General features: G+C 44.5%; 1 protein-coding gene across 6 annotated transcripts in view; it reads right to left on the bottom strand.

The window, feature by feature from the left end:
• MEGF11 (multiple EGF like domains 11) overlaps positions 1 to 26,446 on the bottom strand; it is a 194,225-nt gene that overhangs the window by 66,609 nt on the left and 101,170 nt on the right. For all 6 annotated transcript variants that reach the window (XR_001920257.1, XR_001920258.1, XM_018069598.1 and 3 more), the window contains exons 7-10: positions 26,060 to 26,180; positions 20,668 to 20,804; positions 15,373 to 15,585; positions 7,890 to 8,064 (exon numbers count right to left, since the gene is read on the bottom strand). Coding sequence is in view for 4 of the 6 variants with exons in the window: in XM_018069598.1 (XP_017925087.1) it covers positions 7,890 to 8,064; positions 15,373 to 15,585; positions 20,668 to 20,804; positions 26,060 to 26,180 (646 nt within the window). In the remaining 2 variants the exon portion in view is untranslated. The remainder of the gene's footprint in view (positions 1 to 7,889; positions 8,065 to 15,372; positions 15,586 to 20,667; positions 20,805 to 26,059; positions 26,181 to 26,446) is intronic.

Raw genomic sequence — 26,446 nt, 5'->3', positions numbered from 1 at the left:
AGCTTGACCAAAGGCAGTGGTTTGTGAAGGGAAAATGGTAAAGAGGCTCCTCCGTGTGCCAGGAAATTTGCCGGTCGCTGCTGATGGAAATGGGGTTTGTGATGGACACACTGATCCACGGGGAGCTGGACTGAGACCAAGTCATTCCATGCAGCCACTGCACAGCCCAGGAAGATCATTCTCAGTCTGTACTGACCTGGCCTGGATCAGATGGAGTAGCTTTGGGATGCAAAAATTTATAGTCTGTTATTAGTCCCAAGGGCTCACAAAAAATAAAAGTACAGCCATTGCATACACATAAATATGGTTTTTTGAATGCATAGAGAAGTGGGTAAGAAAATTCAGAGGTCATCAACGAAAAGGGATATTAAGAGGTAGTTTTTATCTGGTCTATGAATATGCAAAAATCTCGATAGGTATAAAAGATCCCTGACCTCCATTTATGTGAGAAATGCACAAAAACATTGGGCGTGAGATGTTTTGATTTTTCTTAATAAACTCAGGCCTTCCAACTTCCTGCCCTGCTGAGAGAAAAACTTCTCTCCAATGAGAAAGTGGCAGTTCCTTCATTTCAAGAACACTTTCCCAGCTCACTCTCAGGCTGTATGGAACAGAGGGTTTTCCTGCCTGCTTGAGATCCACTTCTTGTTCCACATCCCCTTGTGAAGTAATTTGTAAGCTTAAAAACTTATCAGATGAGCTTTCAGACTTATCTCTACCTAGAAGACATCAAGAAAATGCAAGGTGCATTCTTCAGAGACCAAAACCAGGAAAGAGGTACCTGGGATGCAGCCACAGTTGGTGCAGAGGACCTGGTTGTGCTGCTGTGACTGACTGTCTCCCAATTATTAGGATTTTTATCTTTGTCCACTTTTCAAGTACCACGTAGATACGATTTTTAACTTCTCCCATCACAGTTTCCCAGGGCACAGCAACAGCTTCCATTTCTTTACACTTATTTTAGTTGAATTTCCCATAACCCTGTATTTCACATCACCCCCAGCCCTCAAACTGACACTGATACCTGTTATCAAAGAGGCTGCATTTCCCTCTCGTTGCCTTTGACAAAATGAACCTCTCAAATCTGTTTGGAACACTTTGAATCTGCCAGGTCTTTTTGCTGTTTCTTCAGCAAAAAGAAACTATTCTCTGTATCCAAGCAGGGACTTTCCCTCCTGTGCTGCTTCCTGGATCAGCAGGGACAGTCCTCCTGGGCTGGTTCTGCCTTTCCCTTGTCTATGTTTCTTGACTTGAAGGGTAGCTGAGGAATTAAGTCAGGGCTACAGCAGGATATTCCCAACCTTCTTAAAATTAACTCTACTTAAAACTTCTGGATGACTGGGGGAAACAAAGGGAAAACCAACAAACAGGAAAGAGTTCAAAGGCCGGGAGCATAGGAATCAGTTTCTTCCACATCTTGGCTTAATATTCAGTGTTTGTTGAGGCAAAATTCTTTTCCTTTTTAGGGAATGTGATCCATGGTTCTTTTAATCTGGTTATACAGGGAAGGAATTATGTGAGTTTGAGGTCCATGAGCCCACCTGAGTGTCCTTTGCCAGGTAAAGTGTCACAGGAGACCTGCCAGTGTTCCTGCAGTGGGGTAGGAGAGACCGGGGGACTAAGGACAGAAATGTGTGGCAAACAAGGCTCTTGCAGCTCCACAACTTGTTTTACTTCTATTATTAATTAATAATTCATTCTCTGCCAGCTGCAGCCCATGCTCAGACCCACCTGGGTGCCCTTCCTTGTGCTCTCTCCCCTGCTCCTCGCCCTTCACCAGGGGCTGGAGATGTTGGGTCATGAACACAAATGGGAAACCAGGGAGAAGAAAATGCATCTTCCTCGTGCACTTGGGTAATTCATGAAACCAGGCTGGGCAAACCATTCCTGCTGCCTGTAATACTCCAGTTAATTGGACAACTGCTGTGCCAGAAAACCTCTCCCCCACCTACAGCAAGTAAAATTTATACTGGTGGCTGGTAACAAGAACATCTTGATAAAATGGTTGAATTTATTTTATACCTAGAAATGAAAAGAGCTCTTAACAAAGGGGGGTAACTGATATGCTCGGTAAATCAAGGATAAAAGGACACAGGCTCTATTGAAGATTTTTTCCCCTCGTCTTTTCTTTTTAAACCTTTTGATGAGGTGCCCTGTTGCTCTGAGATGAGCTTCCACTGAAGTACTTTTGGAATTATCTCAAAGAGAAACGGATCATTTAAATGAGTTAAAGCCCCCAAACCAGATCTGCTATCTCCAACCTGAGGTTCATTTTTTATGTTGAGAATTTTGTGAAATTTATAAAATAATTCTACTACCGAACCAGGGGCTTATAAGACAAAGAAGTCTCATTCACTTTTTTCCCTGCTTCCTTCTGAAGTGGTGAAGAATGATACATTTAGAAAAATCATGAAAGTAAATATGTAGAAGAGAGGGAATATTCTGATAAATTTGTACCTTGTATGTTTAGAAAACACCTACAGGCAACGATTCTTCAAATTCCTCCAGACCTACCTGGGACTTTGGTCCTTCAGGGAAAATTCAATTGAAGATAAGGTGCTCCTTTCTATTTACTTTTTTTCTCTTTTAGACAACAGAGAGAATTTTAAAGGTATAGGACAGGAGAATGGGCTTCCATTTTTCTTAACAGAGAGGGAAAGATTGTTTTTTCTCTCCTGTATGTTTTCTTCAGGGAACAAGAGATATGATACATGCCAGAAGGAAACGAGTTATGGGTGGAATACTCAACAGACTCAACCTGCAAGTCCTTCTGAACTCTACAGATAACACATAAATCATGGTCCTCCTCATTTCTCTGGAAGAGTAAACTGGTCATTTTACTCACTGAGTAGGAACAGAGCAGACCAAGACTGGCCTGTGTGTGGCTCTTTGTAGTGACTGAGAGATTATCCCATGCAAAGTTTGTTATACACTTGCTGTGCATTTGAATGGCTTTATAGCACTATAATATATACTTATTTTTACTAAGTGCTCCAGCTATGGTTAATTGTGTGTTCCAGGGGCTGACTTTAACTCCAGAGAGCAGGCAGGCTGTAAACTTTTACTCTGATGTAAAACTTGGCAGCAATTTGTACCCCTGTGGTAGAGAAAACATTATGTTGAGAAATTCTGGCATGCCAGACAAAATTATGGACTTAGAGACCGAGATTAAGCCTGTGTTTCAGTTCTTAAGTGCCCAGATTTCCACTGAGCTCAGCCAGGGATCCAAACCCACAAGCACTTCTATAAGGACATATATTTGAAAGGCATTAATTATGTTTTTAAAAGGCAATTCTGATGCAGCGCCAACAGAAGACGTGAGTGGCTGTGGATGCACAGCACTGGGATAAATCCTGGAAGGTCTTAGGGAATCCAAGGAACATTCCAAAAGCTGAAAAATCTTCTAGTTAGAGGTCAGCACTGCTCCAGTTTCCATACTCTGCTGTATGTGATTGGCCTGTGTGGGATCTACCAATATAGTCAAGGGATAGAGAAATGTCAGAACGGATTCTTTCATTTGGGTGATGAAGTGCCCGCTCTGCCTGCCGGCATGCAGGGCTCAATAAAAGCAGACAGGTCTTCAAAAAATAGCAGCATAAATAGATGAACTCTTTAAAGTAATACAAGTTCTGTCATCTGGAGGTGAAATATAGACCTAAGTGCCCGCTGAAGTAAAGGCTGACCGCACGTTCCACAGAGAAGTGCTCAAAGTTTTCTCAGAGTGTCTCGGGCTGAGCAATGTTTTAACTACAGCTCTCCTTGCCACAACAGACAGAATGAAAGCATTTGAAGTTAAATCCATTTTTCAAAAGAAGAAAACAAAGCATCCATAAAGAAACAAAGGCCTATCACGGGATGAGGTCTCTAGATAGCCACTGTTTGCAGGGAAGTTGCAATTAGCTGTGCAATGGAGAAGGTGAATTTAGTTGTATTTCAACAGCATTTATAATGACTTCAGCAGCTAAAATGCTGATAGGTACGTGCAGGGGGTTGGTTTCAAGATTTCCTTGTGAGACACAAGGTCAGGATTCCTGTGGTCTCCTGTCATATTTAATTCATATCCTCTGGCCTTCTTCACCACATTTATTGAATTACAGGAATAAAATTCAACGAACCAAAAACAAAAGAAGAGAGGACACGGCACATCCTGATTTCTTTTATGTCCCTCCTGCACAACTGAGTTCGGTGGGCTTGCAGAAGAACATCTTGGAGCAGGATTTGGAAGGAGGGGGAGGTACAAGTCAGTAAAACCCCTCTCACCATCCCTCTAATTGCATCCAAGTAATTTATTGCAAGGAGCAACCATTTCCATGTGGGAGTGAGGATCCAATTTCCACCAGTAAAGACTCTCCCTGTGTACTTTTTAAGGCTAATCTGTGCACTCCCTGTGTGTGTTTACCAGGTTCCTTCTTGCCACAAATGAGATGGCAGTAAATGGCTTGGCAAAACCACCCAGAAGAGCATCACTGGCAATTCATCACATCAGTGCTGAGAGGCAAGACTTAAATATGCTAAAACACCAGCTCCAGGGAAGTGCCCTACTGGTGTGCTTGTAATGGTGATTCCCTGCAATCATCTCAGTTAAATTAGTCCAGCCTTTCTCCTCCCTTCACAAAAAGCACAGTGTTCCCAACAGGCCCGTGGTGGGGACTCTTCTGCTGGAGCAATGGGGAGCAGCTCTGTGATTTGGGAGAAGGAGATTTTCTTGTCTCCTCTGCTCCTATGATCCTATTTGCATTGCCCTGAATGCTGCCTCCAAGAACTGGCTGGTTTGGGTTTAACTGTGGATCACTCAGATCTCTCAGCTATTTTTTCAGTCAAATCTACACCCGGTTCTGCTCTGTGGTTCAGACACCCCCAGAGTTAAAACAGACCATCCCCTGGTGTGAGCACAGTCACATCAGAACCTCACATAAACACCCTGTACCAATACCCAATAACAGCTTTACAATGGTGTCATTTGGTTTTAGAGCCAGAAATGTGCAAATCTGGTTGTTGAGTCTGACCCAAAATAATCATCGAAAAAAAAGAGAGAAAATGTTTTGAAATTCTATCCAAAACTGCAAGCTCACCACTATGTAGCTTTGGTATTTGAATTTTTGGAAATGTCACAGCTAATAAATAATGTATTTTTTTTCTAAGCTACAAGGTACATTTTTATTTTACAACTTGAATCTGCTTAACTTCCAAAAATTAAATGCTCTGCTCACATCCACATCAACCTATGGGATGGCTGCCTTTCCACTTAATACATTTAATAAAGGTGACCAGATGCTTTGTGATTTTAATGGCTTGTTCTGCATCCCAACAAAATGTCCCTGTTTTGGCTGTGAGAGCAGATGATTCATCCTGAAACCTAGCCCAGCTGCCCTGACACAGGGCACAGATAAAAACACACCATCTGTGCTGGGGAGTGGGATGGAGGAGTGCTTTGTCAGGAAAACACCGTCCTTCCTTGGGCACTGTGTATTCCAGGCATCCAGTACTCCCAAAATCCTATGGGTCCAACCTCTCTGCCTTTGCAGTTCAATTTTGCAGTTATATCCCATCTCCCATCACATGCTCTTCCTCAGAAACCCCTCAGCCTGCTCTGCTCTGCTCTGTAAGATCTGCAGATCAAACATTTCTGCAAACCGTTAAGATGTTGCTCCCGGTTTTATTCTTTCCAATCACACGGCAAAATTCCTGCCCGTGTGGCTGCATCAGCCAAGCCAGAAAAAGCAAGAGGGAGGGATTCATTTATGGCTCTTCTGACTAATGAGCTCTGCCCAGCTCTGCATGAGCACCACTCCCCGGTGAGCTCTGCCAGGGGACACATCCTGCACCCAGGGGTCACTGTGCCACCGCTCCCAGACTTGCTGAATCCAAGGGCAAAATTCTACCCACAGGCAAAGCTCCTGCTGCCTCAGCAAGAGTCAGGCAGGAATATCTGAAGGGAAAGTCAGGCTTGGAGCGTGTCATTGAAGGGTTCTGGCCCCACAGCATCTCCCACCTCCCCTGCAGGCAGCACCTTCTCCCTGCCCAGGAGCATTCCCGGTGGGACACTCCGGGTGGGAAGCAAAGGTTCCTGTCCAGTTTTCTGTGCAGCCTGTGTTCTGCAGCATTTGAAAGAACCACTGCAGCTCAAGTCATCTGGCATGCATACGAATGACAAATATGCTTCAGAGGCAATAAATTAGCAATTTCAAGGCTTTACTTCCCCTCCTGGACTAATTGCCAGAGATTATAGTATATTATGTGAGAGCAATGATACTAATGCCTAAATATGCTTCAGTGATTATAGAGCTATCCTCAATAACCAAGCTGTTTAAATGTCAATGCAAGAAAGCTCTTTATTACGAGATTAAATATTGTTTTGAAGCAATGCAATAGGAACTTCCCAGGCTTCCTGCCTGCAAAAATGCTGCCTTGGGGCAATATATATTGGACAAGGTATGTTTTTTGAAAATGTGGGCAGTAAAGGGTCCCAAAATACTTTTGTGCTGCAAACTCAAACAGCATTCCTGATAAGAAGGAGGATCTTGGCATCTTTTATTTTGTATTTGTTACTAACACGCTCCCACCTTCATCTTTCCTCCACTTGTCTATCACCACTGTACAGAGAAGATAAATCCTTGTTTTCTGTCAGTGTGAGTTGGGAATCAAACCTTAAAGACCTTTCCTTCTTTTTTTTCCCTACCTTTAAGTACCAGTATCTTGTACAGATACTTCTGAGTCCTGCCCCTCACACCTAAATAAATCTCTTTATACCTGGCACTGAGAGAACCCCTGGAAATCAGATGGAACCTCCAACTTTCAGGTTCAGCTGTTGACATGAAGCAGAGAACAAAAGTGTCTTTAAGCCATGACTCCAACTGCACAGCTCTGGAGATGCCTGTTGGTGATCACAACCTCACGTGTGGATTTAGAAGGAAAGAAGGCTGAAAAGGTTTTAACATCCCACTAATCTCATACAGGACCCACCCACTATGGATCTTGTCACACAGTTGTGCTGCCTGTCCCTTGATTTCTAATAAACTTGGTAATTATAATTCATAATAATACAGAAAATGCATAGATAGGCCTGTGGGGACAGATCACATAAAATCAAGGACACAGAAAGACAACTGCTCATGAATTTTGGTGGAATTCTCTTTTCAAAGTAATTTTTTTCCTTTAGGAAGCATTGTTTCTTAAACACAGCCTGCACTTCTCCTGCATGGTGTGCTCCTGAATCAAGAGGGGCTTCACATCTGGATGAGCAGGGAACTTATTAGAGAGGATTCCATTCTGCCCAGCTGTAGCAGGACTGGACACCTGGATCCACACCCTGACACTTTCTCCTGCAACCTGGCAATCGTTAATTCTGAATTTTTGATGTTTCATCTTGGCTGGTTTCTTCAGCCATTTTATATCTCACCTCTAAAACGCAGTGCTTGTTTACCTCAGGGTGTCTGAAGCTCTTTCTGATGCTCAGGTAAAAGACACCTGCCACACGGGCTCAGAAAAGACAAAAATTGCTCTATTATTTGCAACACTTTAAAATATCTCCATCTATTAAAATCACACTGTGACTGACAAGGAACCTGCTGAAAGGCCAGGAGAATTCTTTCTCTGCTCTTCCAGGCAGACAATAACCTGACATCCTTTTTGTTACGTCTTGACTTAGAATATAGGATGGGAAACCACATCTTTATTTTAGTGACACACTTACAGCAGTGGTGTTAAGCACAGGACCAGAAGCAGTGAGTTGACACTGCTCAAAGGAGAATGATGTGGAATTTTCACAGAACGGAGGACAAACACATGCATCGGCCACTTCTGGGCAAATATTCTGTGAAATCAGGTTAAAATCCTCTTTAACTGTGTGCAGAGAGTTATGCTCCCCCAGCATTCCCCCCTGCACTCACCATGTAGCCGGGGGCACAGGAGCAGGCCCCGGTGACGCCGTCACAGTCGGCCCCGTTGTGGCAGGGGCAGGCCAGGGCACAGCCCTCGCCGTACGAGCCCGGGGGACACGTCTCGTTGCAGTAGAGCCCAGCCCAGCCAGCCTTGCAGCTGCACTCTCCAGACAGGGGGTGGCAGCTACAGAAGAGACAGACAAGATGCTCGTGAGGTGTGGACAGGAGGGGAAAATACAGCCCAGCACATCTAAGAACAGGGCAAACCTAAAGCTGTTAAGGATGGTGAACATCAGCAGCCGTGTAATTTAGGAAGGGAACAGGGAACATGGTGCTGAACACCAGCCTGGCACAGCACCTCCAAACACCTGGGAACTGCCACAGCACTGGTTATTTTACACCTTGGAGTTCATGCTCTTCTACTCTCAAATCAATGTGACTTGGATCACTGCCATCAACCACGCCACAATCAATCCATGGGCTGTAGGATATGTATGTGGTGGACTATCTGGCTGTAACACAGCCACGAGGGATGTTCAAGGTTAGGAGAAACTCCAGTGGATGGAGGAATGCAATCAAGAGAGTTGTGAAGATAAACCTGAGTTCTGGGGCACAATACTCTATTCTGTTCTGAATATTCTATTCTGACTCCACCAGGGAGGTGGTGGAGTCACCACCATGCCTTGGAGGTGTCCAAAAAACACGTGGATGTGGCACCTGAGGACACGGCATAGGGGTGAACATGGTGGTGGTGCTGAGTTGATGGTTGGACTTGATGATCTTCAAGGTCTTTTCCAACCTAAATGATCCTATTCCATTCCATTCTATCCCATCCCATCCCATTCCACTGTCAGTTGTGTTTCAGGAGTGCCAGCTCAGCAGAACTTTTCAGCAGGCACGGGTAGAAAGGAAAATGCTTTGGAAGGGAAAAACCTCCTCAAAAGAGGAGTTTTGCAGGGAATATTCAATCACAGTGCCTAGAACTGATCACCACCTGAAGCCTTGGGATTTATCTGGGACAGGAGCCACCAGGAGCCCTGGGACTGAACTGAGGATGAGCAGGGAAATGAGTCAAGTTCTTTATGCTGAATAATGAGCAACATTAATCCTCTGGCTTTCATTTCCATGCAGCCAATTCCACACCACATGGAGAGAAGAGGAGAAAGGAGAATTGAGCCCAAAAGACCGGACAATGTCTGGTCCTTCTGGATCTGTGGGTGGAAGACTCACTCTTTGCTCCTCCCACCATGAAACAGTTTATCTTTATTCAGCATTTTTCCTTCTCCCAGGTTTCCTTAGGGCACTTCTTTCCCACATCAGGAGAGCCAAGCTGAGGCTGTGGTACCATAATGGCTCTGCCCAGCCCTCAGTGAGGGAGATGAGAAACAATATTTGTACAAATCCCATTTTCTTTATCATTCTCAGAACAAGAAGGATGGACTTCTGCAAGGTGGCACCTCTCTGTGGACCTGTCTCCTGGTTTTTTGCCTCACAGAAACGATTCATTTTCCTTTATAATTATTTATTGCCACAGTTTAAGGTTGTAGACATGACTGAATGGGTTTCTTTACACCTATAAAATTAATATTGTATATGTTAATTTTCAAGGTAACCTCATAAAATGTAATTTCCAAGTATGTTTCAGGCAATTACTGGTAGGAGAGGTTAGTCATATACTGTTGTGACTAAGAAGGATCAAATTCTGTAAGTGTCATATGTTTTATCATAAATAGCGTTTTACTGACTAATTAAAACAATTAATCAGCTTAACAAACTACCATCCATGAAATTCTTCTGACAAAGCGGTCCCTGAAATTATGGTTGTTCACAAAGCACCTCTTAACATTCAGATGAAAATAATAAAAGCCCATTTTTTCCCCCTCTGTGTCCATTAATCATTACCTAATAGGAGCAGAAAGCTCAACATTAAAGGAGTGTTTTAAAGTGGATTTTGTGTTTCTCTGTTTCCACTACTACTGCATGTATCATATGCTTCCATGAGAACTGCATCTGTTGGCTAAATTAAATCTTTCAAAGGTAATGTATGATCAGGGCAGCTGGAATCAGTCTATGACAATTCAATTGAAAATACTACACTCGGGAAGAGCTTTTACTCCAAGGTTGGCTCCTTCATCAACATGGACAGCTCTTTTGCATGGGATGCAAGCTCTGTACCCAGGACTAAAAATCCTCCTGACAGGTACTAAAATAAGAATCAAAAAGCAAACAGGCTTTGCAGAAGAATCTGCAGGAGATGGGGGGGCTTTGACTCCAAACCAAGGGCCAGCAGAAAAGTGAGACCACATCAGCCCCACTAAAGCCCTGTCCCCTCTTTCATGGGACTGTGAGCCAGGAAAATCCCACACAGATGTTTGGGTCCCTCCATCCATACCATGTTCCCGTTGCAGCAAGGACAATTCTGTCACCAGCCTGAGCAGATCAGGGTTTTGTTTCTCTCCTGAGTCAAAAGCACTTGTTTGGCAATTGAGGTGCCTGATGCAGCGTTAACTTGAGCAGGGCTGAGACTGAGATGCTTTTCCAAACTGCAGAAAGCAGCTGTTCCCTCCCCAGTCCTGCCAGGGAATCTTGGCCATGTAACTCACTCTTTCTGCTTCATCTTTCTCATTTCTAAAGTGATGCCTTTCTTCCTTTGGAAACCCTTTTAAGATCTGCAGCTGATATCACTAAACAGTTTTTATATTAATTCTTTTTTTTTATCTGGGAGGTATGAACTATTCCAGTAATTAAAGTGAGTAGAGTTACATAGTAAATATATTGCAGGTTATGATATAGTGTAAGTCTGGATGTATGTGTGTGTTAGGAATGTTTCTCTTCTGTTGGCATTCTGTACAACTTCATTCTGAAAAAAATATGTACCCAGACACATAACATAGTTCAGAAATGCATCTATCATCCATCCAAGCATCCGTGCATCCAGACTGCCCAGTGATCTAAATGCACTTTGGACTGAGGTTGGAAAGCTTGAGGCAGAATAAAGCTTGAATAGGAAGTACAGCTAGAAATTTGAATAAATATTTCCAGAATTCCTCCCTTCCTGCTCTGAAGGCACCTGTCAAGGCCAGAAGTCCCTGGAACGTTTTGCCAGCACAGGTCACAGTTATGGGGGGCATTTCTTGTGCCCCCAACAAACTGAAATCAATGAACACGAAGGATTCCTCTAGAGGAGGATCACTGAATGGGCGGGGGAGAGAACGGGAGGGTTCCAGAAGGATCCCAAAGGCAAACCCACTAACACCTGCCTTCCAACCCTTGCTGGGAGCAGGAAGGGAACCTGCCACACTTCCAGAACTCTGGCAGTGCTGTACAATAGTATTTTGCATTGAATCTTAACAACTTGCATTTCTTCAAGTCTCCTGCAGCACAGGAAGGAAGAGTGTAGAGAAAACCCAGGGTGAGCACAGGCAGCCAAGTGTTCCTGGGGCTCCAGGCCAAGCTGAGGTGGGAATGGAGCTGTCCACTGGCTGAGAAGGAAAGTGCTCCAGGGCTCTTCCTGCACTTTGGAAGCCTCTGTATGATCCCTTCTGAGCCACATTTACAGCAATAAAAGATTTATTTGTAAGAATTTTACTACCTGAACTGAAAAACACAAAGGCATTTTTGACCTTTAAGTTTTTTAAGCATCTAATTTTGAAGAAATTGGAGGAAAACAGGTAACTTTCTTAAGGCAAATTGGAAAAAGAAATGCTTTAGACAGCACAGTCTGTTCCAAACTCTGAATTTGTTCTCCACACATCTTTCAGCCAAAACAACTTCTTCCCAGAGAATTTTCTGACTTTCTGTTTATACATTAGCACCAGTCATCTCATCTTCATTAGCAACAGCCCTAATCCTTATTTAACAGTATTTTCTGTCTCTTGGTGTCCATACTACATTCGGTTTTCCTTACTAAAATGCCTCTTGCTTTAAAGAAGTGGCCACAATGAGGCTGCAGGGCCACTCCTTCAGTCCAGCACATCTTCAAAGCCAGCCTCATGCAGCACATTATCCACTCAGGTCAAGGCAAAACTTCACACAAACTCCGTGGGGTTTGGTCCTTCCAAACCTGTCAGTGCTGAGGCAGGAATTAGAGCCTCTGAAGATCTACTTTGTCACAGTGCCTTCCTTCCCTTCTCGTGCCTGTGACCTTGGAAAGACATTCCCAAAGGCACATGGCTCCACACCCTGGCTCCACAGCAGTGTTCAAGAAGCCTGGGTGGCCAAGACTATTCCAGCTGTTCATTTTCTTCCCTGCTTTAAAGACCAAGCTAGGATTATTCCTTTCCAAAACTGTAGGCTGTCTCAACATGGGCTTTTTGCAGAGGAGGATTTTTTACAGGTGTATCCTTTCCTGTGGAGGGACAGTCCAAGTCACCAACATGTTCTAAATCACCTTTTCTAAATCTCAGTCGAGGGGTTGTTTAAATGTCCCACACAAAGTACCTTTCACTGTGCTCTGATGCAGAAATTATTGGATGATGTTCTTCAACCTTTACCATGCTGGAGGTTAGACTGGATGATCACACTGATCTCTTCAGACATTAAAACAGATAGATCTATGAAAGTGGAAAAGCTGATTGTGTACTTCTTAATGTTCCTCCTCGACCTGCTCCTCAAAGCCCCCAGAACTTTCTGTTCCAGTCAACTCTCCAATAACCAGATGAAATGAGTCAAAACCAGGGAGAGGAGCTTCCCTCACCTCCTACAAGTATTTATTTAATTATCCTACACACCTGAGGACCACAACAAGCAGCCAACAGCTCAAACTGCTTCTGGGGAAAATAGATGGCTGTCAGCAAATGAACCACTCTGGAAGACCCCAGTTCCAGTAAGGATAAACACTCAGGGAGGAACGGGAGGAGGAGGGGGGGAAGAGGAGTGCCCTGTATGGGACTGGTTAAACAATGAGCAAAAAGATTTGTTCAGAAAGTGGAGTGCCTTTGGAAAAGGTCATTTCCCATCAGCTCAGCAATTGACAGCACTCCTGGAGCTCATTGAAAAGTGGAAAGCCCAAATCCCATGGATGAATGAAAGAACATTTGCAGATCTACAGCTTGCTGATATCTCTTTGTTCCATAACAGCAGTGATAAGATGTAGGAAAAAAGGGAGATTTTATCAATGGAGAGACTAGACTCATTTATTAAGGAACCAGAGATACCATCTCAGCAGAGGATGCTGCAAGGGAGGCTGATGGAGCACTGATGGGAGGGAAGGAATAAAATGTACCCACCAGGCAGCAAGCAGGAACAGGGTGTGTAGGAATGACCACATGCCCAGAAAAGAGCTGGGAGAGGATTCAATCCTTCACCTTTCTGAGCTCTCTCAAACCTGAGGCCTCCTCTTTCCTCACAGCTGGATGGTGCCAGTCTGTTCTTTCAGGAAAGACCCTCTGGCAAACCCTCAGAGCACCCCTCTGAGTAACACAGGATGAATTCTTGCACCCTCAAACCCACCTAAAATACTCTTACTGAATTGAGCACTAAGCTGAGAAACATCAGCCAAGCTCAGCCTTGCCCATGGCCTGCAATCCTTCCACTGTTTACACCTTTATGGGAATATGGGCTCACAGGCAGGTTCCTGCAGGCTCAGGAGGGGTGAAGACACAGTGTCAGCTACTGTCCATGAGCATATTCCCACCCTCCAGCACATCTGAAGAACAGTTTACCCTGAGGAGCAATTCAGGTTGTGTTTACCCCAGGCTGGAGTCATGCCCAGTGCCAGGTGCTGCGGTGTGTGACACGCAGGGATTTACAACTCAGCTCCCTCTGCAGTAACTCCTGAGACATCCCACATCCTCGGCACAACACAGCACTAACCTTTTGTGTAAAATGTGCAGCTCATGCCTCAGGGATGTTATTTTTGCAATGATTTCATGATACACAACATAATCTGAAGCGATGGAAGCCTGTTGTACAAAGCTCCCTTTGAGCCTCAAACCCTTTGGATCCTGGCTGTCAAACCCAGTAGTGCTGCAGCTCTCTTGCTCTATGGGACTTGTATCACCACAATTACAAGTTTTTAAATAATCCATTGTGAGCTCTGACTTTCAGTTAAACAAAGCCTCACCACTCACAGCTGAATTCACAAAGAAAATCACCTGTTTACTCCCAAGACTGAGACAAACAGGGTCTATCTCGAGCACACAGACAGATTTGCCTGAAGTGTTTGTGTGTGTGTGAGTGTGAGTGTGCACACAAATTAGGAGCTGTTGCTTGCATCCATAATTGGGGGTGTTTATATTTCAGCAGGCAGCAAGATCCAAGGCAGGTTTGTCATCATCTGCAGGACAGTCAGGTCCCCACCTGTCTGGTTGGAAATTGAGGAATGTCTGTACCAAGGGCAGGTTTGCTCGGGCATCAATTATCCCACCTCCCTCTGAAGCACACACAACCCTAAATTGGCTCTGCCTGCTGAACAGGAATGGGCACAAAAGGGGGGGAATGGAGTGGGAGTCGAGGGGCTCAGCATGGAGCAGGTGAGGAATGTGGCACTCAGGTCCATGAGACAGCAGGCCGGCGGGGTTTGGCTGTCCAGGCTCCTTTACTGCAGGGGAGGGAGGGAGGAATCTCCAAACAGCAATTCCAGCAGTCAGGAAACAAGGCAGGGAGTTACAAAAGGTAACAAAGAGGATAATAGGGAAGAGTCTTAAATTCTTTCTTTTTTGTTTTTCCAAGGTTTGGAAAACTTATTCAAGGCTGCAACGGGAAAGTCAATTCAAGGTGCTCAAGTGGCTCTGGCTTTTAGAAATGAGAACCTCAAGAATAAGATCCTAAAAAAAGCAAAAAAAAAGGGAATAAGACATCAAACCCCTACCTTTTAAGCGAGGCTGATTCCACTGTAGGTACAATTCCCTGGTATTTATTTTCCTGAATATTTCCCACACGCACACAGTGAGTGAGGAGCAGAAATAGGCTCACATGAGGAGTCTGTTTTGACAATGTCGACCGTGTTACAGCTCCACAGACTGACTCAGGGATATTGATTTCAGTCTATTTATACATCTGCCTCAAGTGTTTGCAACAGGGTAATTTGCCACGAGACATAAACTGAAGCAAATTAGGTTTCATTTTGAAAGTCCCCTTGCTGTCTGTAGATCTAACAAGAAAACCCATGGCATAAAAAAAAAAGCCAAAATGATGGATTTGAGTAAACATATCTCTATTTTTAAAACTTCAGTGGGTTATTATACACACATATGGGCATCACCTGATGGTCCTTATGCCTCCAAGACTTTAGTTACAGGATAAAGCTGTGTGTCAGGTTGTTTCAGATGTTACCAGAGCTGTTAACAGATCTGTGCTCAGTAGATGGCTGAACTGAGGCTTATGGTTACAAACCTGAGGTCATTTAAATCCAAGCTTTGCAATCCAGAGGAACTGTCTATGCTTGTACTTAAAACTACAGAGAAAAAGGCAGTGTGTGCAGTTAATTGAATTCTTCCCAATGCTTTTATTTGACCACTCCCTGCACTGCAATATTACATGATGTACATACCTGAGGGTGTTGGTAATATTGCAAGGACATCTCTTGTTGCATTTGAGGCCATAAAACCCTTCTGGACACATCCTTTCTTGGCAGTAGATCCCTTTAAAGCCGGGGTCACAGATGCAGGCTCCGTTGACGTGGTAGCACTTGGCCCCGTTCTGGCAGTCGCAGGTTTGTGAGCACTGGAAGCCGTATGTCCCGATGGGACACTCCTCCTGGCACCTGCAGGGACACAGGGGACAGGGCAGCCAGTCAGAGCTGCAGCCTTCTGCACAGGAGTGTCTCTGTTAATGAACTAAATACAAAAGCACTGCTTTTTAGTTAAGTCACACACTGTGAACCGATGGTCTCGTCGGGGTGATGTGATATCCGGGCATGGAAAGGGCTGTTACCTGAAACTGCATTAATCTCTGCCCAATTAGAGCTGCAACATTTGCATTACTTAATATTGCCTTCGTTCACAAAGTGCATTCTTCTCTCCTGCACCTTGACAATTCCATTCACCAACCATAAGAAATTGATGTGGAATAAATGATTAAAAAACCCCTCTCCTGTTTGCTTTCTCTTTATCACAGGACGACTGTGCACTTTCCTTGAAAGCACATGATCCTCCTAGTGATGCTGAGGGTTCAAAGGGAATGTGGTCTAAGCAATACTGAGCAAAGTTTCTCCAGCAATGTCCAGTTTTACTTGCCCTCTTTGCTGTCATTGCATCAGCTTTATACCAACAAGGAGAAAACAAACTCCTTTGTCTTTTGTGTGTGTTCTGAGTAACTAAAGCTTAAATTTACTTTTTCTTCTCCTACTCCAGGGCTGCTCAGCAGCATAAAATCCCAATAAAAATCACTTTCACGCTCCTTAGTGAAGAATCTTCTTCAAAATTGCTGTTTTTAATATTTGATACACCCAAAAATGGAACCTGTAAACACTCTACACAGATTGCTTTGAATTGCACCTTCCATCCACTGTTTTAAGTATTTCCCTACTGGATACATTCTCATATCTGCCAAAAAGTCTGTCTCCTTGTCCTACACAACCAATTTAAGAGTTCATACTATTTCCTATTTGGAAAAGCTCAGCCAAGGTCCTAAAGAAAGCAACTGATTCTGTGCTTGACATAATTCAGTGGTTTCAAAATTCTGCAATGAGTCAGGACTAGAGTTTACATGATCCACCGTGAAATACAGACAGGCCTTTTCAGTTCATAAAAACAGCAAAAGAAGGCAAGAAAAGCCCAATTCCCTTATCACATGGATGCCAGACATTGGAAATTGCCTATCAGCATTAATTTAAGCCTGAGCATTGATTAAAGTGTATACTGTAAACTCGGTGGATGGAGGCAATTGTTAAATGTCTTTCTGCAGGTCATTTCACAGCTGGCAGGTGAGAGTTAATATAATGATCAGTAATAAAAGATTAATGTGTGATGCAAGGCAGGCAAAACTGCAATGAACACAGGCAGTATATAAGAAGGGCATTACTTTTGCAGCTTCAGATTATCACGTTTTACTAAAAATAAACGAACACAGCGAAAGGCCCAGCCAGGGACTGAATTCCAGCAGCCACCACCACAGCTGCTGGTTACAAATCCAAGGTGAGGAGTTCATATGAGACCCAGGGAGAGAGGAGTTTGTGACAAACAGGGAAAGAGCCTGCAGAATCCCCAGCAGCAGAACAAGCAAAGAAAGGAGGGGAGCAGTGGGGCTGGAACACTCCCAGCAAAGGAAGTGCAGGAGGAGGGGACTGAGCTCCTCATTCCCCACTGCTGCACAGACCCTGCTCGTGAGGAGAGCCCTGCACTCAACGGGATGAACACTTAGTCAATAGTGCTCTGTATCACTCCATATTTATAGAAGATGAAGCATTACCTAGCAGGGAGAAAAGCATCTGGAAATGAAATATTGACGACCTAATCCATTTACATAATTAGCCTTTTTCTACTAACAATTTAACCAACTTATTTATTTGGAGATCAAGCAGCTCCCGCTAATGAATTTTATACAAAGAATACTAATAATGACTCCTCTGGAACACGAGAATAATCACAGCAGGAATTAGCTTTCTACTTAAACATCTTTCCTTTGCAACATATCAATCTAATGTGTCCATAGCACCATTAACAACCAGATACATTGTTCAATTAAATTACAAAATGAGCTGCTAAGCCCTAGTTATGTTTCTTGTTTAATTTACATTGCTTTCTGCCTATCTGGGGAGATTCGTATTATAATATCCACTGAACTTTAATATGTACTATAATTATTTGGGTTGGGATAGGATAATATGGCTGTCACCTGTAGAATTAATGGAAGCAATTTCACAAAATATTAAACAGAAGACAGCCTGCTTAACAGATGAACTTAGTACATGGACCTAGATTTTTTTCCATAATTTCTTTTTTGTTAAGGAATAATGCTGTAAAGTTTGTTAGGCTTTTCTCTTTCTTTGTTTTGAAACAGTGATTGTGTTTATGTAGGACAGACAAATATGAAAAGCCATCCAAAATACACCGACCAGGAGATAAGAGATCCAGCTACAAACACAACAACAGGAGAATAAATCTGCTCGCATAGTTCAAAAAAATGTGATATTTATTCTGTTAAGATTCAACCTTTAGATTTAGTGGCAAAATGGAAAACAAAGCTAAACCAGCATGTTCACTTTTCCTGTCAGGCACTGAATTGTGAGACACTCCATCCTCAGCTTCTAACTGTGCCTCTGCTATTATTCCTTTCCAGTTTGTAAAACATACATTTCCTTGACAGATCCAGTCATTTCTGTGAGCACAAAGCATCCTGCAGTTATTAACAGTGCCTGCCAATTTCCTGGAGATTTAGTGCAGTGCCACTCTTGGAAAACAGGTAGGGAACAAAAGTGTGGCAATTACACTCACACAGCCCTGTCTGACCATTTCATCTCCACAGATATTTATCTAACTCTCTGTTATTATCTTCTGCACACCACGATGAACCGTAGCATTATACAGTACTTATTGATAATTTAAAGATGATAGTAGGCAAAGTGTATTTATATTTTTATTGCAGGTTATTCACAATATCAGTTATTATTAAGAAGATTTCTTCAGTGCCTTGTAAGACACGAAAGAAAACACTGTTTTGTGGTGCAGCAGATTCTCCTGCTCTCCTTGCAATCGTGCTGTAACTCCCCTGAGATCCAGAAAGTAAAACGAGAGTTTAAGCTAAACTGGAGCTGACTGATCTGTCCCATTGCCCACATGGGGTGAACACAAAGCCAAGGAAAGCAATTTAGACTCTTTAAAGACCTTGTCCTTACTCCTGCCCTCATCAAATTTGCTCAGCAGAGCCCCCAGCCAAGTGAGGGCAGGTGAGTCTGTTCAGGACAAACCAGAGGGGCACAGCTCCACTGGGATATAATGGGCCTGAAGTCTCCCTCCCTTTATAGAAGGGGGGTTAAAGGCTGACAGATAAACCTGTTTTAACCTTCCAATAACCTGTCTGAAAGGTGGGAATTTCTGCACTTTTGCCCTGCTGCTGGCAGAGCTTTCCTACCTGCCTGTTTTAATCCTGTTCCCATTCATCCTTCCACACCCCTGCATTTCTGCTCTCCCGCCTCTCCCTTCGGTGTCTTTTACTTCCCTGCTCCAGGATGGGGAAGGTGAGCCATTCCTTAGGGTTTTGCTTGGATACAGGTCCACAATGTGACCTTCCCTTGCTTCTTTTCCACCTCTCCCAACTGGCTGTGCCTTATTTTTTTCCCTCCCTGCTTCTGTCTTCCCAAGAAACATCTTTCTTTGGAGTCCAAACGTCTCCCACTTTTCTCCAGGCCCAGATCTGATGAGTCCACGGTCCCTTTGCTCAAGGACAATCCTTGTGAGCTCCTGACAGCTCTGCCCTGAGGTGTCTCCTCTGCCCTGTCTCTCCCTGAGCCACCTTCTCCAGCCCCTCTCGGAGGACAATCAGCAATAAAACCACCTTCCCATCTCCTTCCCTCATCCCAAAGGGGGATGCAGGCTGCTGGCTGGGAGATCCCAGCAGCTCCAGCACTGTTCATTCACCTACAGCCAGGAATCCATCAGGATGTGCAACAACCAAATGAGGAGACCTGGAACCAGAGGCTCTGTCAGCCTTCCCAAGCATGGCCAGAGCTGGGAACAGTTTGGGATTAAACTGTGGTCACCAGTATAAGGATCCAGGATGGGCAGTTGCTTCCTTTAGTGAAAAGTCTCCACAAGGAGAGAAACAGTAATTCTCTGGTAGCCCCTGGCTGGAAGCACTGTCTCCAGGTGGAGGATGGGGAACAGAGTCACACCGATGTCCTCTCACTCAATTATTTAGAAGTAATTAGTTTTTCCACCACATCCAATCCCATAAAAATCCTGAGCCTCTTCCAATTATCACTGTCCATAACATGGACACAAGGAAGTTCCCTGTGTGATGGAAGGAGCAGCCTTCTGACCCCCCAGGGAGGGGGGTTGGATGTTTTTGTGCTACAGAGACCTGCTGGTTACACAGCGAGGCAACAAAGGAGGAACTCTAAGGAGCTTTGCTGCATAAAAGTATAATTGTAGCATTGTCAGTATATGGAGATGAGCTTCCTCCAGCTCATAAAAACAGGGAATACACAGGAGGAAGGGCTGTAGCAGAGCACACTGGTGAGCTGTGCCCACGAGGTGCCTCAGCCCAGCCCCCAGGGAGAGCTGCCCCGGGAGCTGCTGTAACTGCACCTCCCAACCTCTGGCAGGCAGGATTAGCTGGAGGGCTGAGCCAGCACGTGCTGCAATCCCTCATTGACTTTGCTGTGTAGTCATTTTGCTGAATCCATGACACCTTGGTAAAACAATATTATCATCTCCTCTGATCGATTCATGGGTGAAGGCTCTCGTTTATAAATTTTGAGGATTTATCACCTTTTGCTGGTGGCTGAGATGGATCAGTGCTACAGCAGCACAGAGGGCTGAAGGAGACATTAAACTTGCTGTGTTGCTTACTCTTGAGGATATTAATTTGTACAAAGATAGTTCATTTACATATCTTGTAAACATGTAATGCTCTCTATTAAATTTATCACTGTAAATATCTAAATTAAATTTAATCCATTAAATTTTAAAAGTTATATTAAAAACCCCCGTAAATGGAGAGCATTGCCAATAAAAAGTAATAACATTGCCACATTTATATTGCTTGAAGTGCTTCAGAAGGATGAACCTAATTGGAGCAATAGAAACATAACACCATTTTTCAGAGGGGAAGATTGTCCTAGAAGGGATATAAATATTGACAATCCCTGGTTAAAATGAAAGGCTTTTGGGGGGTTGGTTTTTACCTGTCTCCTATATAGCCAGCTGTGCAGATGCATTTTCCTGTCACGGGGTCACAGTGTCCTCCGTTGTGGCACGGACAGTCCTGGCTGCAGTTGATTCCAAAGGTTCCAGGAGGACATGGCTGTGCACACACCAGCCCCTGGTAATGTTGCAGAAAGAGCAATATTTCAGTCAACATCCATAATGCAATAAATTTCTATATGCAGCTGAGATTTTTATTGTCCTTCTTGCTAAACCTAGGAGTGAGGGTAGCAGCAATATTTTATCTGTATAAGATGTGCTAAAGACAGTCTGAAAACTCTGCTACCAGAGTAAATGCCTGTCTAACTCCAGGAGGGATTTTTCTCACCACTGTCCACTCCCTGATAATTCTCTTCTCTGGATCTCCCTGTAAACTGCAGCTGGAGATTCACTGCCCCTTGTAAAGGTCCAGGAAAGTTTGGGAGAGGTTAAAAGCAAACAGAGAAGGCTACAAACCTTCTGGTATGTGCTGGTGGGGTTTTGTGAAATGGAGAGGCTGAAATGTTGTTGGACACACCCTGAGTAGAGAACATTTGGGAAGAAAGGGATTATTGGAAAGGTTGCGCTGGGAGGATGAAGTTGTGCGAGTTCTGATAGTCTGTGATCATCTCTCTTGTTCAGAAAGTCCCTCCTCAGCCAACCACAAAGAAGACCAAATACACCTGCTGGAGGAGTCCGGTACTACCCCTCAGATCCCACCTACTCCATTCCCTCTGCTCCCATCCAGCCCCCACACTCAGCACAGAATGGCACCTGCCAGTGCCCTGTGTAAGCCACGGAGGGGGCAGGATGGGAACAAGAGGTTGGGAGAGTTGCAGAAAGCCCCCAGGAATGACACAGAAGCATCACATCAGCAGTGCAGCAGCCTTTGGCCAGAAGAAGGGATTTTGCAGTGGAATATCTGCCTAATCCCTGAACATCAGCAGGATGCCTCATTCACCATCCTCCCAGCTCCTTATCCCCAGCCCCGGAGTCACATCTCAGTCCCTGCCCTGCCTCAACTCCACATCTTGCTGGTGACCTCCTTTCCCCATTTATGCTCCCAGCCTTCTGCCCTCCTGCCTCTTTATTCCAGTCCTCCCCAAATCCTTGTTGCAGACTCCCTTTTAGTGCTCTCCTTCATCTGGACCCAAATCCCCATCTGTGAGTTGTTTCCTCCTTTCCCTCCCTGTTTCACCACCCCCGAGAGCGAAGCACGGACAGACTGTCCCTGTTGGGCACCCTGGCACTGCTCACAAGGAAAAGCAATTCCTGGGCAAGCCTTGCTCCAGCTGCTCAGCCCCAAGGCAGGGAATGCTCACTGTTGGTTGGGGTCATGTATTTGGAGAATTTACCTGCCAAACTCTGGTGGTTTCCCCTCTGGGTATCCCATAATGTCCCCTGCCAAGTATCGAAGCCTTACAAGGATTTCCCCAGACTTTCTTAGAATGTTGTTGTTTTTTTTTTTTCTGGGAGCAAACATAAAGCCCAGGGCTGGGATCCAGCTGAGGAACTCCAGCCAAAACAAGGCTGGCAGTGCTGGGAGCTGAAGTTGTGGTCCTATAATGGAAAATGTTTGGCATCTGCAGCGAGTGGCGCTGTTGCCAGTGCCACCACAGTGCCCAGCGTGAGACAGAACCAGTGTTTGTCTGGCCCTGGGATTATTTGGTTTAATCTCTCAGAAGCCTTGTTTCCCTAAGCAAACCCTGAGGGCTCTGGGTTTTGAACAAAGCACATATTAGACACAGTTTATACAAAATATAAACCAGGAATATAACGGCTGCTTTCACTCCTCGGGGCTGGGGAAGTTTAGCTGTGTCAACAAGCCCAAAGTGGAGAGGCTGCTCTTCAATGTCACCATAAAACAGACACTTTGAGCCTTTCCCAAGCAGTGAGAGGTGGCTGCTTGGCTGTAAAACAGCCAGGCTGGCCTCAGTTCAAGAACTTTCAGATTACAGCATTAAAAACTGGTGTCTCTGGACTTGAGTAATACACAACACTATATATCAGAAAACCTAAGTGTCCATTTATCTTGATAATAAATACTTTCTCCCTTCATGTCTCAAAAGGAACAGGATTTCTATCAGCAAATGATGAGAAAGCAATACTCTGGGATGCATCCCCCCAGAGCCAAGAGGATCTTCAGGCGTAGTTGTTGCATTAATACGTACTCAGGGAATTCAAAACATCCCTCTCTGGAGGATCAAATGTCAGCCCAACGTTTCCTGCTGCTTATACATCTAATCAGCAAAGTTCACCCCATCAGCACCTTTTTTAAGGCCCTGATTTCATCAGCTTCTGCTTTTGACATAGTTTGCTGTATTTTGTGGGACAGAAAAGATTTTTTTCTGCTCCATTTTCTCACATATCCCTAAGTTTGAAAACCACCAAGGAAAGAAAACCAGATAAAACCACAAATTATAGCTGTTTCATAAAGGCCAGATTCAATGAGAAAGAACTGATCAGCAGAATGTGTTTTATTAACATGGCACCACGATGGTCTGGGACCCAGCAGGGTGTGTTGCCAGTGACAAATGTTCTGTCATGCCAGCAAAGATTGCAGCTCTCCTGAGCACAGGGATCTAGTCCTTCAAAAGTGCTTCTGAGAAGCACTGTAAATGCTAAATTAACTTCTCTCCCCACTTCCTGAGAATGCTTGGAGAATTTAATACAGCAAATGAGAAAGATGTATAGAATTAAACCTGTAAATTGTTAATGAGACCCTAAAGCAGCCTCCCACTGGCTCCCACAGCCACAAAGGCACACAAGTGGAAAAAGCCCAAAGTTGTGGGATGCTGGCAGCCACATTTTGTTGACTGGCTCAACAATATATGCTGTCAGCCACCATCCTCTTGGTGAAAAACCCTTGGGATGGCAAAATCCCACAGGACATCATCCATACAACTTGTTCTTCTGGGAGATTCTGCACTGGGTGGGAGGAAAGAAATCACAAGTCATGAAAGAACCAGGCTTTGGAGGTGGTACATCCAAGGAAGAAGCTCAGAACCCCAAAACTTCCTCCTATTCCACTCCCTGCCTCCCCTTGCATGTCCCACCAGGCCCCCAAGGGAGCTGAGCTCCTGTTAATAAGCCTGCCCAGGAAAGGATAAAAGTTGCAGCTCATCCAGCAGCAATAAAGTCCAAGTGGATTTGCACTTGCATAAATCCAGGGAGAATTCTCTCCTTTCAAAATGATGGTATATTCAGTACATACATGCAGTCTCAAGCCTCAAAATCAGCAAGTAAAATTCCTGGTGTCAGAGAAATCCTCGGTGTGAAGTAAAATGAATGCTGTCTAGCAATCCCATCTCGCCTGCTCGTTCACAGCCCCCTCATGTCTCACTTCCCAAACCATTCCAACCACCAAGAGTTAAAAATATAGCATGAAAAAACCCATATTTTATCCCTCTCTGTGTACTGAATTACCAGCTTTTCATTAAAACCCTGGAGAGACCCTTTATACTTAAAATCTCAACATTTACAAGCTGAGTGCTTTTACTTATAATTTCAGTTTCTTTCTGCAGAATACTTGATCTCTCTCTTCAATTTTCAGTTATGCTTGTTTCAGACATCAATTGTTAACTCCAGGGTTCCTCTGGGGACAGAGCAGCCAACAACACAGTTTTCAGAAAAGTCTCTCTGGGCTCCTAAAAATGCAAAGAAGAAACTCAAGGCTGTAAGAACTGGGCAGGAGTGGGCCAGGATACAACCAGAGCTGCTGTGCAGCCCCAGTGCTGTGGCTCTTTTTTATAGTCTCTGCTGCATCCTAAAAGACATGTAAAAATTCCTGTTCTATTCTGATATTTTTATCTGTTTATTGATGGTTTAACTTTGAAAAAGAAAACTCCTGATAAAACACAGTTCAGGAAGGGTACAGCAAACCAACTCGGATTCTGAGAAATCTTGGCACGCAGAAGAGGAGATGGAAAAAGTTGTACTTTTTTTTATGTTAATCACTTTACTGATCACTTCCTGGGGGAAGTGCCAGAATGGACTGATAGGCCCTCAAAAATATGTGAATTCCTTCCTTTAGCTCCCCCACTCAAGGAAAAAACCTTTTCTTTGCCTCCACTGAAGGCCAGGTGAGGGTAAGGTGTCATATTCATATCAAAGCCAAGGTAGAGAAACTCTAACTCTCCAGTTAGAAAGAGATTTTCCATATGCAGCTTCCACCAAAAATTATGGGCAACAATGTTCTTCTCCCACGCTCTCCCAAGCCACCAGCTCCTCATGGTTGGCTCTTCTGAACTCAAAGCAGCTGTGATCAAATGGAAGCAGCATTTGATGGATGGAAAGGAACTCCAGCAACTCTCTCACGTGTTCCAGCAGGTAGAAGGTCCCCAGCAGAAGCCACACACACATTTGTCTGATGATCTGCAGGGCCCTCCATGTAAAAATAAAAATTCAGAGCACTTGCACGCATTAAAATCCAGCCAGTTTGCCAAGAGACTAATTGTCAGATACAGGAAAAATGCCAGGAAATTTAGTACAGCTAAATGGTCCGAAGGCCTGTGAGACTTGGCAAACCCCAGGAGAGTTAATTATTGCATTATTGATAACGTTGAGGACTTTAAAAATGTTTGGCCTTGCTTTCTTGACACAGAGGATTAAAGGTTAGAGATTGTCTCTCTCCAGAGCAACCCCTGGTACAAGCAAATCTATGGCAATCAATGGGAATGATGCCTGAGGAAGGGCAGGACACTGAACTGACCTCTGTCCTGGGTGCAATCCTGCTCTGCTGACAGTCTGAGCCACTGAATTCTCCCTGATTCTCCCTTTCCCTCTCTCCTGAAGGGGAACAGGACAGTTTGTGCCTTTGACAATGTCATGCTGAGTTTTGAGCTTTCTGTCCTGTGTGAGGGCAGTGTCCAAGGCTGCAGGGAATATTCCAAGGAACTGTAACCTGGAGACAATCCCTTTGTCTCTTAGTTTACTGCTGATTTTTAAACTTGATGATGGCAGATACCAGTCAGAGAACCCCAGAATCATTTAGGTTGGAAAAACCCTCTAAGGTCACTGAGTCCAATCAATGTCCAAGGACACCACCCTCCCAAGCACAGAGATCTAGTCCTTCAAAAGTGCTTCTGAGAAGCATTGTAAAGTCTAAGTTAACTTCTCTCCCTACTTCCAAGGGCAAGGACACCACTAAACCATGTCTCCAAGTGTCACATCTACATGTTTTTTGAACACTTCCAGGGATGTGCCAGGTCCCAGAACTGTGGCCTGTGCACACAAAGATGATCCCAGTTTTGGAATCGTTGGAGCCTCGTGACAAATAACAGCAGATACACATGACAGGCACTCAGGGAAGCATCAGCTGAGACAGTGAGCAATGAAATGGTTAGTTAATCACACTCCAAGCCCTCCAGGAGGCTGGGTGTGAGTGGTACCCACCGTCCATCCCGCGGGACAGGAGCACTCCCCGGTGATGTGGTGACAGACGCCCCCGTTCTGGCAGGGGCAGCGCAGCTCACACTGGGCTCCGTGGCTGCCGGGGGGACACAGCTCCTCACAGCTTCGGGGGAGAGAAGGACAGAAAACAAAGAGATCAGCACAGGAAACAGCAAACGAGGAAAACCCACCCCACAGCTCATCACGGGAGCCCTCGTGTGAACAATGAAACCTCTGCGAGCCTCAGCTGGCACTGCCAGTTAGCCAAGATTCCTTTAATTTCTGTTTATGTGCTGTGGATCCAGCCCTGGAAGGCTGATGCCTGTGTGTAACCTTTCTGCACATCCCAAACTCCACCCATCTCAACAGGACAACTCATAACCGTTAAAC

The sequence above is a fragment of the Manacus vitellinus genome, unplaced genomic scaffold, assembly GCF_001715985.3.
Source record: "Manacus vitellinus isolate BGI_N305 unplaced genomic scaffold, ASM171598v3 scaffold_16_pilon, whole genome shotgun sequence".
Classification (NCBI taxonomy): Eukaryota; Metazoa; Chordata; class Aves; order Passeriformes; family Pipridae; genus Manacus; species Manacus vitellinus.
Note: the sequence above shows the minus strand (reverse complement) of the source record. Positions and strands in the feature narration are given on the sequence as shown.